At 37.6% G+C, this 17,212-nt stretch overlaps 1 protein-coding gene across 4 annotated transcripts in view; it reads left to right on the forward strand.

The window, feature by feature from the left end:
* The first annotated feature begins 322 nt into the window (after positions 1–322).
* Nyap2 (neuronal tyrosine-phosphorylated phosphoinositide-3-kinase adaptor 2) overlaps positions 323–17,212 on the forward strand; it is a 174,503-nt gene continuing 157,613 nt past the window's right edge. The window contains exon 1 of one of the 4 annotated variants that reach the window (XM_087209320.1): positions 323–1,944. In XM_087209320.1, the coding sequence (XP_087065446.1) occupies positions 1,913–1,944 (32 nt within the window). In that variant the 5' untranslated portion in view covers positions 323–1,912. The remainder of the gene's footprint in view (positions 1,945–17,212) is intronic. The other 3 variants (XM_087209321.1, XM_087209323.1, XM_087209324.1) reach the window with 3 other exon arrangements.

A 17,212-nucleotide genomic window follows, 5' to 3' on the forward strand; every position in this document is an offset into this window, starting at 1 on the left:
TTAAAAAAATTTCTGGACCTGCTTCACAATCAATTCACTTTCAGGCACTAAGTCTTTGGTCAAATTAGTTAGGCTCCTTACAGTTCATCTTTCCATTGGCAAAATGGGTAGTAATGGTTCCTGATTCGCCAAGCTGTTTGGACATAATTCATGAATAGAATCGTGCCTTAAATATAGATGCTTATAATTTTATTTTCACTATCATTATTATTATGAGTAACTTAATCTCTGCACTGTACCAAACCATGAAATCAAGTATCTGGCATCATTAATCCTCAATTCAAATGTAAGCACTGCAGGTTGGTGGAAAGAGTAGATTGGCTTAGAAGCAGAGCATCACACGGCTGACTCAGTGTATAAATCAGAGTGTGTTTCTTGCTTCATAAAATTCATGTAATCATGGTATACTTAATGTTCACAAAGACATTGTTACAAGTGAATCACGTGACGAGTAAATGTATTTCATATAGCTGTAAAAGGCCCTGATAATTTAGGTGTTATTTCTATGATGTATCTTGCCATACTTTGTTTAATATACAGCAAAGGAGGCTCTGCTGAAATAGCAATATCTTTTACAGTGCCCTTTACATTCCTAAAAAGCATATTTAAAACATATTTACATGTATTTCCCAAATACATAATCGTAGGGAATGATGTCACCGCTCACTCTCTCAGCCAGAAATATGAGTTTGTGTAAGATCACCCACTGGGAACCGCAGAGTGAAATGTCCCTATAGGCATGTTTATCTGGTACAGGTTGACCAACATAGTTAAAAATGGAAGATTTTACATAAATATGTGGATGTTTGTACTTTCCCCAAACATCTGGTAGAATTGTTTTACTGACAAGAGATTCACAGGGGAACTCCCCATCATCTCTGCTACCTCCACCCTCGTCGCAGTCACTGGTGGCTCAATCATTTTTACAGAAGAAAAGAAAAAGAGGGGCCAGGGATTTAGCTCAGTGGCACTGCACCTACCTTGCAAGTGCAAGGTCCTGAGTTCGATCCCAGTACAAAAAAAAAGAAAAGAAAAAGAGTTGATTAGTGATATTTGCTGATTCCTGTGATGCACATATCTCCATAGCAGCCACTTTTGAGCATCCATGGTAAAGTTACTTTGGAGCTGGGAAGAGGAGTACAGGCAGCTCTGTCAACTCAGCACACGGCTAGAAACCTCTCCAATGGCTTCCCAAACTTCTCAACATCCAGTCTTGACAATAACCATGAACCAAGCCCACTTTATCAGTTACCTCTCATCTACCTCCAATTCTACACTATGATCATTAGCTTCACCTTCTTTGCCACCCAATTCAATTTGCAAAATGGGGATGTGTCTGGAGCAACACATCACATAAAACGTATGACAGCATTCAGCACCCTTAAGAAAAATATTTTATAAATCCAAGTGGTGGGAACACTGGCAGTTCCCTTAATGTGAGAGAATGTGACACATAGATCACTGTCATCCCTTGAGCTGGAAAAATTACTCAGTGACTGTCTTCCCACAAAACTGGATGTGAACCAAAGTTTCTGTCACCTGATTCTCTGTGAATAGGATCTGTATCTCTGCAGGGAAATGGGAAGCACTGCCTAGCTTGGCTTTGAAAATGACTTAACACGGCAAAATGGCAAAATGACTTAACATGGCAAAAGTGAATCAGCTGCTGTGGGACATTTAGTCACATCAATCCCTCCCCATTGTATAGTTTCAGTTACTCATACTTTACTCTGAGGTGACCGCCAGTTCTGCTGGGTTCACCTTTTTGTCTCGATCACCCATTCATTTCTGCTCCAAAGCTTACCTCCTGGCTTTTGATGAAGCACAGCAGATGTCCAAGTATGAAATTCCATTCTTCCCAGAAAATTAAGTCCTAAAGGGTGTGAGAGAAGATAAAAGAAATGATTTGCTAATGAGTCTTCCACATATGTTTGCTATCTCAAGGTATGTCTCGATGTTCTGGTGTCTTTTTTGAATTTGGTGGCATTATACAGGGGAATCGTATTTACTCTTTCTATTAATCATGTTTTGGGAACTGAGGTAGAGTGGGAAGAAGTGAAATAGATCATGACTGCATACCGAGCTTTTGTATCAAATACATGTCAATTTTCATGTTCATTTTCATGAGAGTATCTTGTTGGCTTGGTCTTCATAGGGATATTGACATGAGAAAACTATGATGTCTCTTTCTTATCCTATTAAAAGCAAAAAATAATAATACTAACCAATCACTTCTCGGCCTTTTGGCTAAGATCAACTGTAATAATACTAACCAAAACAATTGTATTAACTTTATGTAAACTCTCTGAATCTGATGAAAAATCTTTCAAGTGCTCCATATATATCAATTAGTAATGCTTATGTTACTCTTTTGTTGCATAGCTTTTATACATGTGCATGTTTAATAATTTACTAAGAAATCTTAACAGGGGTATTATGCTTATTGAAACAATATTGATGACATGCAGATTTTAAACCTGTGGCATTTAAAAACAATTACATAGGCCCTCTGATTTCCTCCTCACCATAAAAGTATTTACTTTGAGAGCAGTGGTGTGGGCCTGTAGTCCCGGCAGCACTCTGCAGGCTGAGGGGAGAGGTCAGGATGGGTAAAAGTGTGAGCTACTATCTCAAAAACTTTTACTGTATTTAGGAACAAAAGTTAAAATTGTGAAATAAAATACATTGGCAAAAAACCCTGCTTTATTTGCACTTGCAAGATTTCGGAGGTAGAGGGGTTTAGAGAACACCTATCAGTATATTTTGAACTCTACTAGAGGGTGAGTTTACATCTCTTTTCCTTTTCAGCGCACATTAGTTATATGAATAGTGGGTCTCAAGTTTGCATACTTGAACACACATTTAACATATTTTGATTGTCGTTTCCTCTCTTGTCCCTCTTGCTCTTTCTTCTCCCTCCCTCCTATTCCCTTCCTCTTCTCCATCATAGAAAAGATACTTCTGCAAGGAGAATGCATCATTCATCCATCCTCTCCTGTCTAGAAGAGGTCCTCCCTGGTTTTCTCTTTTCTATCCCTCTATTTTCTTTGTAGCATCTATCTTAATCTCCTAGTCCCTAAGTGTTGGGGAGAGAATATCTTATTTTCTGTTGAATGACTGAAGCCCAGAACACAGTCTAGCACAGTTATATATTTAGCAACCCTGGGCTATATTAATTAACCAGATATTTGTTAATTGATCATGTATTTGTATTTTGGGGGTTTTTGGGGTTTTTTTTTGGTACCAGGGATCAAACTCGGGTCCTTGTGCTTGCAAGGCAGGCAGCGGAACCACTGAGCTAAATCCCCGGCCTATTAATTGATCATGTATTTGTATTTTTTTATGGATTCATCAGCAGAGAATAGGTATTTGTGAGTACAGTAATAGAAAGTAAGGCTGAACATGTATGGTTTTGTCACATAAGGAAATATGTTTGAATCACATGCTGTGTTAGTATCTAAGCAATGTAATGTTACCTTTAAATGGAACTGTAATACATTTACCTAAAAATGATAATGCAGGTATATAAGAAGAGAAGGTGTAGACCAGTGGTGGCGAACTGATGCTACACGTGCCTCAGGGATCTGTTTGTACCACTGAAAGCTCTAAAAGGTTCACAATCAGTTCTATAGACCAAATCTGCTTTGTGGCTGAGGTCACGTGTGTATATGACAATGACAAATTTGCTTACCATTACCCTGAGTTGACTGATCTTGACCTTTGCATTTGAAATTAAAAAGGAATCTTTGAAGAGATTTTTTTACTTTCCAGGAATGTATATATATTTAACAGTATGTCTTAACTATTCCTAAATTAGCTTACATTTTATAATGTTTAGTCTCTTTTTAAAAATTAAATGGGTTGTAAAGAAAATCTCTTTTGGTGATTCCTTTCTAGATCCAAATTCTATATTTTCCAAGAGTTGCAAACTCTTTAAGAGAAAACTGAAACAGATACCCACAGATGACAGTTTTAGAGGTAAAAAGCAAACACAAAAAACACACAGAAGACCTTTGCCAAAGGTTAATTTAATTGTCCTTACTATGAACCGTGCTCCAGTAAATAAGAAGCTCCCATCTCAATAGGGCAGCTGAGAACATACAATTCTTTGGTCCCCTCAAATGTGTATAGGAAGGTTTGATTTTAATAGGATAGATCTTAAATTTAAATGTGGTCTCCATTAAAATGTGAGCCCTGAGGGTTGTGTATCTTTCCCTACTGTACAGTCCTGGCTCATTGTGCTGTTGTGTGCAACAAATAACATGATAAATATTATAATGTGGCCATCTAAGATAAATTATGATGTAGAAATTGTTTCTCTTTATTTTAGGATGTACTGTGGGCATTAAAATAGTAGTTAATATGGTATGACAATGGCTTTTAATTTGTTATGAATAAAGATATGTAGGAGAAGATGAGGCTTATCAAAGGCAAATTTTAACACCAGACCCTACAAACCCTTAGGGCTATAAGCATAAAGTGGATCATCTAAGACAGGGATGGCAAACCTTTCAGAGAAGAATGCCCAAACTGCAACCCAAACCCACTTATTTATTGCAAAGTGCCAACCCTGCAGTTAAACCTGAATTAAACTTGAGGTTTTAGTTTAGAAAAAAAACAACTCATGCATTAACATAGTTTTTCTTAAAAGGTAAACAGCACCTGTGCCATAGTTTTTCTTTCACTGATCTAAGTGCTTACATTGACAGAGTATTAGATTGAATTGTTCTATCTGAAAGAAACCAATCAGGGAGAGTGTGTTTTTCCCGGAAAACCGTTCTAGATAAACAAGGAGCCAGGCTTCTGGCCTCCCTGTAGGCCGTCTATGACATCGATATTTTAGTCTATTACATTATTAAATCTGGGCTAATTAAGTAGTATACAACCTGTTGCACATCAAGACAGAACCCCGGGCTCTCCATTTGGAGTAACTAATGCATCCATGAATGAATATTGGCTAGTAAGTATACTTCTAGTGATTCACATTTACACGTCACTGATTATAAGCATAGAGATGGAGGCTTCAGTTTTAGAATTATAGCTGTGATTTTTTTTAATGGGCTTCAAAAATGCCAGGCAGTGTATTTCCATATTTTATCAATTTACAAGGGTGGTGTGTTCAATGGAAATATTTGTTAAATGCTTTTTTGTTGTTAAACAGGAAGGACATTTCATGAATAAAACCTCACTTTATTTTATATTCCCATTTTCATCCCACAAATGTCTTGAGGGATCGCTGGACCTGATATCAGTACTCAACTTGATGGATGAATAAATTTACCTGGAAGTGAATTCATTAATGGTTACACAATGATTTAGGAGCAGAGCTAGAAAGACACATTCCCAACTAGGATGAAAACAAATGTATGTGCACCGCATGCGTGTGTGTGTGTGTGTGTGTGTGTGTGTGTGTGATTAAAAGTGTTTTTCTTTGGAAACACAGATTATAAATTTTTCTTTTCACTTTGTTGGTACTGTCTGGAGAAAGAGTATCTTAAATATTTAGCTGTGTTTAGAATTTGGTAATGTCTGAGTGACATAATGCGATATTCTCTATATTGACTTGATTGCTTAACTTCCAAATCAAATTTCTATTATAAAGTATGTTGTTTTATCAGATTTATTGTACATGACTTTAATGATTAAGTAAATATGTCCTTTAATAATAGCCCAATTTTTACTTAAATCCTCAAAAATTTACAAATTACATTTTATACTCCAAGAATCATATTGAGGAATAGCAGAAGAGGAAGAATTTATTGATGTGTTTAGTAGTGTGTGTAATGAGAATATAGGTATCAAATGACTTAGAAATTCTTGGTCTCTGTGACCAAGAGAATGATGATGCTACTGGAAATACAGTCTTAATAGAGGGGCCAATGAGATGATGATGACTTTGGTTGAAACACATTGACTTTGAGTATCAAAGGATGATCCATTTGTAAATGTCCAGGACTTTGTTGAGAGGAAAATATAATCCTCAGAATGCAGGCAACCGTACCATATTAGATTTACAATCTGCGGAAACTGGACTTCACTAAAAAGCAAGTCTTAATTGATAGGGGTTGAGGACACGTACAGAAAAAGAAGAATAATGGAAACAGAACTTTAGCTTATACAAGAGGAGCTAATGGTGAAGACAGGGAGGAGGAGCCCCTATCAGAACCATGTGAAGAGTAGGAGAGGAGACTAGGAGGGAAGAGCTAAAATGGAACATTCCAAAAACAATCTATGTTATAAATGAGAGAAAATTGTTCTGAATGGGCCCAGAAGAATTTAAACAGAGAATAAGAAATCTTAGTTTATATAATTAGCAAATGAAAGATGACTTTTTATAAAACTATTTTAGTAGGCTCCTTGGTTGCAGAAGCCAGAGTAGAAGAGAGATGTGGGAATGTGTTTCACAGAATGATCACAAGTAAGTGATACCATCCTTTGGGGACTGACATCTTGCTCAAAAGCACATTCACAGGAGCAAACTTCATATTGAATAGGAAAGAGGTGCTAAATACATCTTTGTGAGTTAAAGATGAATGAATGGTTTAACAAATGAATAGAAAAGAAGGAAGGAAAGAAGGAAGAGCAAGAGGACAGATGAAAGGGAAGGAGAAAAAAGGAATGAAAAGAGATAATGGAGAGAGAGAGATTGTTCACAATTTGGGGGGGCATGTCCCTGAAAGAAAGCGAGCCTGGAATGCTTTGTTTTGTTGATGAGAATAAGCCAAAGGAGAATAAAGAAATAGAAAAATCCTAAAAAGAGGGATTGATTCCAAAAACCAGAGAAGGCATACAGTTGATGATACAGGAATTCAGACATGGAAAAAAAGAGATGTGAGGACCTTTCATTGCAAGGCAATGTCCTAGTGAAACAAACTTCAGGGTGCTATGGTGAAAGCCCTGAGTTTTCCAAAACTGAAGTATCCTGAAAATTTCAAATAGCCTTATGATGTGTGTGCCAATTGTCACTACATTATTATCTTCATTCTTAAGAAGGGTAGTCTTGGGCTGGGGATTTAGCTCAGTGGTGCCGTGCCTGCCTTGCAAGTGCCAGGTCCTGATTTTGATCCCTAGTACCAAAAAAAAAAAAAAAAAGAAGAAGAAGAAGGGTATCCTTAAGTTGCAATCATAATTTAGAAAAACATTGAATTGGTTTTGCTTTGATATGGAAGATGAAACACAGTGGCATATTTTTATCCCTTGATAGCTCCTTTTTTATAACAATTCCATATGTACATGTCTAGGATTTTCAGATATTTCTGAGGTACATTTTTCTATTCACTACCTTGACCTGATTAAGCTTAAAAATATTTCTGAGGCCTGAAGCAAGAAGCATTTTACTGTAAATCTCCAGGAGCCTTCTACACAGTCATTGAGATCTATTGTCCAAGAAATTCAGAGCACCATTCCATTAAATCTTAAGACACTATGATCAAAAGAAGTGTATTTTACAAATGTTTTGGAAGAGTGAATGCCTTATGTTTAAGACAGCCTTGACATTAAAGCTTTTTTAATTCCATCTCTGTGATTTTGTTTGGCAAATCATGCCATCTCTATGCTAAAAGGTCAATGAATGTCTGGCAATGTAATTAGGAGCTTTACAAATTCCAAGAAGAATCATTTTTTTGGCTGTGAAATTCTAAGCCAAAAATAACTTTGGGTCATAACAATCCCTTTCTGCCAAGATTAGGAAGACTCCAGATTCTGCAAAATAGGGTACATATTTTACTAGCTTTGCTCACAAAAACAAAAAGAATAAAGGACGCATTTAATGCTGGCATTGGTAGCAATTCTGTTTCATAGATGATAATTTGAGACAGGAAAGGCACTAGTTATACAGATATGAAACTTCTTAGAAGAGAAAATACACTGACATAGTATTGAAAAGCATGGCATTTGTTTCATTTGTGAATTGTTTAGCTGTTTCCTAAATCCTGAGTGGTAGTATATATGTTATCACCACTAGGAAACTGTATTCTTCTCCGATGCCCATTTCCAAAGTATCTTAAGATTTGAGAGCAAACAGCTGACTCTCATAAGCACACAGTTCCAGCATCTCAGAGCATAAGTGTGTGGGCAGCCACAAAGCAGCCTCCTAGCTGTGACATTCAGGATTCCATGGCTGTCAATCAGAATGCTTCACAAAGTTAAAGGAAAATTAGAACCAATGCAGGCATTTGTTAAAGAAGATTTGTTTAGAACTTCTACTGTTATCTTGGACATCTAAATTATCTGCAAAACAATATGACGGGTAGATATGGACAGTCTTCATTTTGAGGTGAAGGAAACACATTAAAATTACTGTGCCTGAGGTTACAAAATTAGTCCGTAGCGGGAGTTTTATGCATAATGTTTTAGAACTGGCTATTGGGATGTGTGAAAAGAGCAGTGAACATGATTTTTTTTTCTGTTTTGATAGTGAATATCATTATTGGCCAATTATGTCTGTCTCATATTTGTTGTAACTCTTTTTTTTTTCCAATGAGAGTTTAAGAAATTCCAAGCCAAAGGAATGCAAAAAGAGAAAAACTTCTGAAAATATCTACAGTCATTATTCACGGGTCATAGCTCTTCTCACTTTTAATATTATTATCTACTGTCTACTACCTGCCAATAATTCATTGTCTTGGCCTTCGAGGGGCTCCGAGATCAGGAAAGAAGATTAGCTAAAGTTGATAAAGAAAGTTTCTCAGATATGGAGAGGTGTAGGAGAGACATAGAGTTCAACCTTGAGAAGGGCAGATGTACAGCTTCCTCAAAGAAACTGCTCCTGAATTGATTCCTAAATATGACTTAGGCAAAGGAACGGAACAACTTCAGGCAAAGATTGGGCATGACTTCTGGCTGAGGTCATGATTTACTAATTTTTGCTGTCACAGCTCAGCACCATATTTGGCATAAGGTTTGTCTTGAATTTGATCTTTTAATGAGCAATCTGGAAGAATGTTAGGGTGAGAATATATTATATTAGAGGATTCTTCAGGTCAAGAAGGGAAAGCAGTGCAGATGACATTTGGCATAGGATACAGATTTTAAAAGACCTCAAGCATCATATAAAAATTTGAATTTTTAGTGCAAAGAAATAGTAAAGCCCTCTAGGTAATTTAGTTTAGAGAATAGCTTAAGCAAATCAGCATTTTGAAGGATAAATGTGGCAGCACTGTGAAGAACATGGAGCTAAGAGACAACTGCACTAATTTCTCCCAGAAATATTGAGCACCTAAAACTGGAGCTGGGTAATAGAGATGGAGAGGGAGGAACAACACTGACCTGTGCATTCAAATTACTTATAACAGAGACAAAATTAAGTCTATAACTATCCACAGAATTTTCTTGTCTCCATCACAAATTGGGAAAATGGCAATGGAAGGAAGTCAGGATATAGAGAAAAATATAATTAAATGGCACTATCATTCATTCTGTTGTTCACATAGCCCGTGAGTTGTTCTTGAACTACTCCTGAGAAAACACATATTCATTCATGTATTGAATGGGCACTTGCCTCTTTGAACCAAGAATTTTTCCAGCCATTAAAGTACAAGACAAGGTTTGATCTAGCTTTGCTTCAATATGCCAGTCTCATTTCTCAATTTCTCCACATCCTGGCTGTCAGCACACACACATCCTCTTCTCTCAGCTTCTCTCCTCATCTGATGAAGTCTTACTCATGTTCTATGAAAAGCTACTTCCTCTCATGGGATTTCCTAAGGCCTCCAACGTCGCTAGGGCCCCAGGACCTGCTCTTGCACTGCCGCTGCCTGATGCTTCCTCCACAAGGATGTCTCACTGCATGGTGCTGACATCATGTGGCTCCTTGGTCGGTGAGTTCCTGAGGACAGGTACCAACCATCTGACTTTACTGCCCAACCAACCAGACACTTAGTTGTTTTGTAAGCAAGTAGTGAAGTAAAAAATTAAATTCTTCAACATGGCATTGGCATTATTTTATCCGACTTAAAATTGTACCCTGAGGAAGTCAACCGATGAATATAGTATGTTTAAATTTTACTTTATTAGTATATATTTGAGATACAAACAGTTACTTTGAAGTTGAGGAACTGGTATATACACAAATAGCATCTTCATCATATCTCTTCTCTTCCCTTCACTGTTCTCCCATTTCTCCCCTGTCCCAGACCCCTTCCCAGCTCCCTAAAATCCAGGGTTTAAGTTAGCGCTGTAGGACAAGAAGTTCAAGGCCATTACACATGAACATTCTGTATTTCTAGCTTTTAGTTCTAGATGGAAAAAAACATGAACTACATATGGTTAGCTAAACTCATTTCAAAAACTCTTGGCTGGTTCTCAAACTATATTCAAAGCTTATGTCAGTTTTGAAGACACAAATAAAATGCATTTTGCAGAACTTCCCCTTCTTTGGTTGAATTTTTGTAGAAGATTTCCCAAGATGTGAACTTCTGTAAACTGTATTCTCAACTGATTTTGATCATCATGATCTGAGTTATTTTCCATATACCCGCTCTTCTATGAAGCATGACACTTCAGGAAGTTGGGAAATCTTATTTATGTATAAATATAAAAAGCACTTTAATTTTAGATGTTTTAAAGGACTATAGATAATAACATATGCTAATTTCTAACACACTTCTTAGGTTTAAAGTAAAAGTAAGTCTTTTAAAGATGTTCCATAGAAATTTATTTTGGCTTTAATAAGCATCATATTTTAGTGCTGCCTCCTTAGTAACTCAGAAGTGAATAAAATGAACTTTGAAACACACACACACACACACACACACACATGCTCCCTACTCTAACCTCCTCACTTGACTATTATTATGATTAAACATAAAATTAATGGGCAATGATAATGACCTCAAACTCTTGCCACAAGCAATTTGTGATAAATAATGGTATGCTTGTTTTTCAAGCAATGCTCTCTAGTCATCACGATCTTAAGCTCTAACTTCCATCAAAATCTTGAAATTTCATAGAGTTTGATAGAAAGAGCTATAAAACTTACTCGATAGATTTGCCCAACTCTATATTATCCACAACTGACAATTATTGCAGAAAGAATAAATTATTAATTTTTGTTCCCTTTGTTCACTCCCCCTCCCATCATTCCTATTTGAATTTGGAAGTATATTGTATGACAATTGCTGTTAAAGCTCACCTACAAAAATAAGCAAAATGCATTTATATTGATAGGATATGTTTTTTTTTCATGTTGTTTTAGGTGAGCGTTTGTCATTAAAATGACCCTTTTACAGCTTAGGACTGAAAGACAAAAATTGACGTAGAGTTATAGGGCAAGTCGGAAAAGCAGGGGAGATAAATAATATTTGTGTAACGTCTTATCTTAGCCCACTCAGGATGCTAAAACAAAATACCTTCGACTCAGTGACCTACAAACAATAGATATTTATTCTTCACAGTTCTGGAGTCTGAGAAGTTCAAGGAGATGTCTCTGTAGATTCAGTGTTTGCTAACTCAGGATGTCTATAGAGGGCCTTCAAGATGGGTGTTCACACAGCAGAAGGGGTAGGGGAGCTCTCTGGGGATCGCTAACAAGGGAAGCTCTCTGGGGATCTCTAACAAGGGGTAGGAGAGCTCTCTGGGGATCTCTTATGAAATCTCTGCTCCCATGCCTTAAAGTCCTCCAGATACCCCACCTCCAATACCATCAGGTTGGGTGTTAAATGCCAACCTATCAATTTTGTGGGGGACATAAACTTCGGTCTATGGCACTTCTACTTATATCAACCACCTTGCTAGGTGATTTTAAAATGTCTTACATCATTTTAATTTCTTATAACAGTCCTCAAAATTATTTTCCCATTAAAGATGAGTAATTAAGGATCAGAATGTATATGCTTCCTAAACAGAATTAGAAAGTTACCAAATGGTTGGTTACATGACTCTTATTCTTTTGAACATACTAAATATTGGGCAGAGTTGAAATCTTCTTGCAAGGAGAAGCAACATGTTTGATGTTTAATAATATTAATTTTAAAGATAGCATCTGGAGCTAATGGAAATTGAAATTCTTCTCTTAAGGATAGGTCTCCCCATTAATGTTTAATTTTGTTTTTCTATAGCAGTTTACCCAAACAGTTAATAAAAAGGTATCTAAAAATCTCATTTTAACACTTGACCTTAATATTCAAGAAACATCAAAAACATTCAGACACAGAAAATTGATGTCTGAAAAAAGAATCTAAGAGAGTTAAGATATAAGGAGCATAAAAGTAGAAAAAAGGCATCATAGAGGTTATGAAGTGGTGAAAACGAATGTTTGAGCCTAAGGCAAAAAATACAGAGATTATGGCTTTGAATGAGCAAGTGAGGCTCAGGAAAGACATTAAGGGTAATGGTGAGTGAACAATTTAGAAGAAAATATGAATACAGTTTAATTTTACAGCAGCCATGTTTCCACATCAAAGTGTACTGCATGATTAAAAATATGAGGTGAATATACAAGGCAGTAAATTATTTCTATTTACAGTGTTAAAATAGAAAAATATTTTCAAACAATGAGTAAGTGGAATGAATTCATTTCCTGTTCTGTGTCATTCTCAGTCCTTCCGTGATACCTGCTATCTTTTAGCTAATAACTTGCATTTAGTAACTGCTGTCTACAGAGCACCATACAGATTCATTTGGGACATTTTCCAATACAAATTGTAGAAAACCAAACTATAATCATCTCCAATACAATGGAATTTAGAAGCTGACATATCTGAAGAGCCCTGGGATTGACTAGCTGCAGACATAACTACATCCAGGTCTTCTACATTTCCACAAGACGTGTTCCCACTAAGTTCCTTTTGTAGTGGTAAGAAGGATGAAGTAGGTTTGGGCCCTAGTCCACTGCAGTTTCCACTCAGCGATTGGGGTTCACTCTAATCAATCCAATTCAAGGCTTTTGGCCGCTCCTAAAATAGTCATGGAGTCCAGGGGATCTAGCATCTAATCCCCAGGTCTGAAGACCATGGTGGCTGAGGGGAAGAAAGTTGGTTTCTTCATAGCAATCTCCATTGCCAGAAGGCAGAATGAATTCCTGAGAAGCAAAAAAAAAATAGGATAGGTCCAAAAAATTCTCTAAGTTCTCTGTCAATCTCCAAAGTAGATTTACTTCCTTTTATCATTTTTCCTTTATAAAACAAATATGTGCTAGTGACTACGGTGGTGAGCAGGAAGACAGAAGATGTGCTCTTCTGAAAGTAGAAGTGAGTGAAGGGGACAGCCACCATGCTCAATGCCTACTATGACTTTGGTGTATGTATATGATGAGTGGTATGCCAAGCTCCATCTACACGAAATGGAGGCAGGTGTAATTAATTATGCCTTTCCCTTCAAAGTCTGACTTTTAGTTGTTGGATAATTCCAGTTCAAGTTGAAAAGTTGGGACACACTACTCTCTTGGCTCTTTCTAAGCCTAGTTTTCCTTAGAACAGACCAGTTTAGCTGGATGTGACAATTAGAAGACAACAGGGTTCTGCAACAAGTATCCTTCTGACTGGGGGGTGCAGGAAAGATTCTGAGTGGGCAGCCAGGGTCAGTATTTGGCCTGTGCATGTGAAGGGAAGACTATAGGGCAGTGGAATCAAACATAGAATTTCTAACTCATGCTTTTAAATAGCAAAGCCAAAGTGCTGATTTCTTTCTACTCATTCATGGTGAAATGTCTAACACAAAAGATTCAAATATATAACAGATACCGCCGGTCAATTTGAGCACAGGCAAATTTCGTTCTCTGTTTGAGAGCTGTAACTTCTAGTTCCCTTTCAAATGTTCTCCCTTTACTTTATGGTTGAACCTGTCTTTTCTCTAAGACCAGATCAATGCACCTTCTTGAAAAATCAACAGAAAAAAATCCAGGTGTTTAGGATTTCACAAAGGTCGAAATATAATTGGAGATGGATTTTTTAGCTTAACTCTACAGAATCACTGCAAAAGCAAATAATCAAGCCAGGATAGTCCTACATATCCCTTCAGTTTGTCTCCCAACTTCTGAAATGGACTTGAAAGGAGGTACATGTGCATATACACACACACACACACACACACACACACACACAGAACTCAGAGAGAGAGAGAGAGAGAGAGAGAGAGAGAGAGAGAGAGACTGAGTCTAGGATTTTTTTTTCCAGTGGTTCCCAAAGACAACTCTACTACAAAATATTGGCATGTTTCCTTCAAAATCGAATGAAGAAGTAATGACACTCATTTTCAAAGATGACCTCTCACCTCAGTAACTCATCCTTCTCAAAGGTATTTTTTTGTTTTTGTTCAGTTATTTTTTTCTGAAAAGAAGTTGACAGGAGAGATTAATACTGGTGTGTTTTCAAGAGAATATGACAAGTGAGCATTGCTGTTGAACAGCATTTTCCAAGGACTTTCAGAGCTCTTGTTTTATATCTCTTTAACCTAAATACTTATCACTGAGTTCTTTGAAAAAGTGAAGCAAATATTGAAGAAAATTAGCAGGAAGGTTTATTCATCTAGAGTGTATCGATACTTTGAGCTAAATATGAGCCATTGTTTTGCCTTTTGTGTGTAATGTTTTTAAGGCTATGTGGTATCATACATCCTGCTTTACAGACATGGACAATGTAAGGAACGATTCTATAAACAAAGTCACAAGGCTTAAACGTAGAAATTTTGAAGTAAATCAAACTGGACTAATACAATTATTTAACAGATAAGGAGATGAAATCTAGGGATTCAGTTGCTACTGTTATTCAACTGCTAAGTATGGATCTGGGGATACAGCCTATAACATGTGATCCCAGTGCACATAGGTCTCGTCCTATCTGTTAGCCAATAATTTGTTTGGAGGAGAAGTTTACCAACACTTTATCAGTTAGTTCTGAAAAAATGCAACCCACTCCCTTGATTCAAGCAATACTTTATTTGCCATGTTTTATAATAGAAAACTAACCAGCAGGCAATGAGATTTTTGGAGCATTACTTTCATTGTGTGAAAAGAAGCATGCTTGTTTAAATTCAGGATTACGAAACTTGTTTTTATTTTTATAATATGAGATGTGTCAGGCTTAATCTATCTGGAGCGTTAGTCTTTTTGCAAAGATTGCTTTCTTCAGCCCACATAATTTTCACTTGAAGCCAACTCGCCTATAGTACAGTTGTTTTCTTATTCCCTAAGCACCATCTAAATGCCTAATTTGCAGTAGCAGAATTACCTGTTTAGCATTTCTTCTTTCTGGGGACTTGCGTGTGTTTGTAGGCTTTGTCTTCTTTCTTCTGTGGTTTCTGGTGTCACCGGTTGAAAGTTTGTCAAATATGTCAGTTGAGGTCCCCCAGAAAGCAGAAACCAAATGGAGGTGAGAAGATGAGACATTTGCTAAGGGGGATGCCCATGAAAGAAAATAAGGAAAGAGCAGGAATGGGTCAGACAAGCATCTGGTCACAGTGCAGGTCTAACACCTGTGAAAGGAGAAGGGGAAAGAAAAGTGCTTGGAAAGAAAGAGCTTCAGACTGTGGTATAGGAGTGGGAAAGTCTCTACCAGCTCATTATGGGAACCTAGATGCAGGGTGCACCCCACTGCATAGAAGTAGCAGGTCTACAGCATCATCCATTGGCTGGGAGCTTTCTAGGAATAACACAGATCTTGACCAAAAGGCTGCAGTAGGCTTGAAGACTGTAGCTGGCTGCTCTGAGCTAACTGCTATCCAGAGAATGTTCTCTCTCAAGGGAGAATGGAGCTACACACCTCTCTGGTTACCACAGCTCAGCCTTAGATGCAGCTGGAGTCTTACTGTGGGCCTGGGGACCAGCTGTTTCTTGGATCTCATCTGACTCTTCCTGAGGGAAACTTACAAGGGCATAGTTAGTGTGACAAGCTGTGGTCCTCATCATGGCAGTTTATTTGGGGCTGCAACTGTTATGCAACATGTCTTTCCTCTACCTTTTTAAATTAACTTCCTCTTCATTAACACCACTGCTCACTGCAGTAGCTTACTTGGTGGTTGGACTAATCCCTCTTTTGTGAGAAATGGGCACCCCTGGTAACTACAGCCTTCTTGGGCCAAGGTGGCTGTATACAATCTTTCAGTGTCACAAGAATGAAAGTATTAGGAGGTACACAAGAGAATTGCATTGGGTCCACACACATTTTCTCTGTTTTGTAAAAGTAGCCTGATCTCTTCCTGCTGATTAGAATCAATGGTCTCTTCCACCATAGTGAGTCCTCTTCTTGTCTGCTGTTCTTTGTACAAATGGGGTTTCAAAATTTCTGAGCAGCAGCTCTGTGTTGTTATTCCATTTCTGTGTCTCCTAGATTCTGGAACAAGAACCAGCATCTTCATTCCTGATGAGCCCAGAATGTTAAGGCTGGTGTCTCTGCCCATTTTCTGAGGCTATACCACAGACTGGGTGATTTATAATCGATAGACTTTTATTTGGCATCCTGTTATAGAGGCTAGAAAGTCCCATACCAAATGGCTGAATATGTTGTGATTTGCCTCATGAGAACATGGTAGCAGGTATCTATGACATTGGAGAGCAAGAGACTGAGCTCACAGCCTCAAACTCTTTAATAATCAGTATCAATCCATTCACAAGGGTGGCACCCTCTTGACCTAGGCACTACCCATTAGGCCCTACATCCCAAAATTGTCACAACTGGGGATTAAGTTTCCAACATGTGCATTTGGGGGATATATTCAAACCATGGCAAACTAGAAACACAAATTTCCCTAGTGGGTCATTGATTGTCTTGTCAGCTATCTTCATTCTTTATGGCAACTTCTTTCTGGAAGAGAGATCATAGTCATATACCATCACAGAGGCCACAACAGGAAAAGGAGCATATGTACCAACATACTATCAGATCTCCCCCAAAACTTTCTTGTTGGGGGATAACATATCCTACCCATTGACCTCAAGCTTGGCTATAAGACTGGTTTTAGTTAGTAGAATGAGAATGAAAGATTACACATTCATATTTGAGCAGCAACCTTATGGGACATTGTGTAGTTCAGTGTGTTTTTCTTACCTTTTCAAGTCAATAGCATATCCTAAGTGGGGCCTGTTATAGTTTATGTCTAGATATCCCCCCCAAAGCCTCTTGTACACATAAATGGAGCTTTGGGGAGGTGACTGGACCATGGAAACATGATAATCAAAACCGCTACCGAGTTTATAGCTGAGTTTGTTGTTAGGAGGTGGGATCTGATCAAAAGACATTGGTCACTGGGGGTGTGGCCTGGAAGGGTATATATCCTCCTG

The sequence above is a fragment of the Heterocephalus glaber genome, unplaced genomic scaffold (genome assembly GCF_053883595.1).
Source record: "Heterocephalus glaber isolate CG9 unplaced genomic scaffold, H.glaber_assembly_v1.0 deba00001004, whole genome shotgun sequence".
Classification (NCBI taxonomy): domain Eukaryota; kingdom Metazoa; phylum Chordata; class Mammalia; order Rodentia; family Bathyergidae; genus Heterocephalus; species Heterocephalus glaber.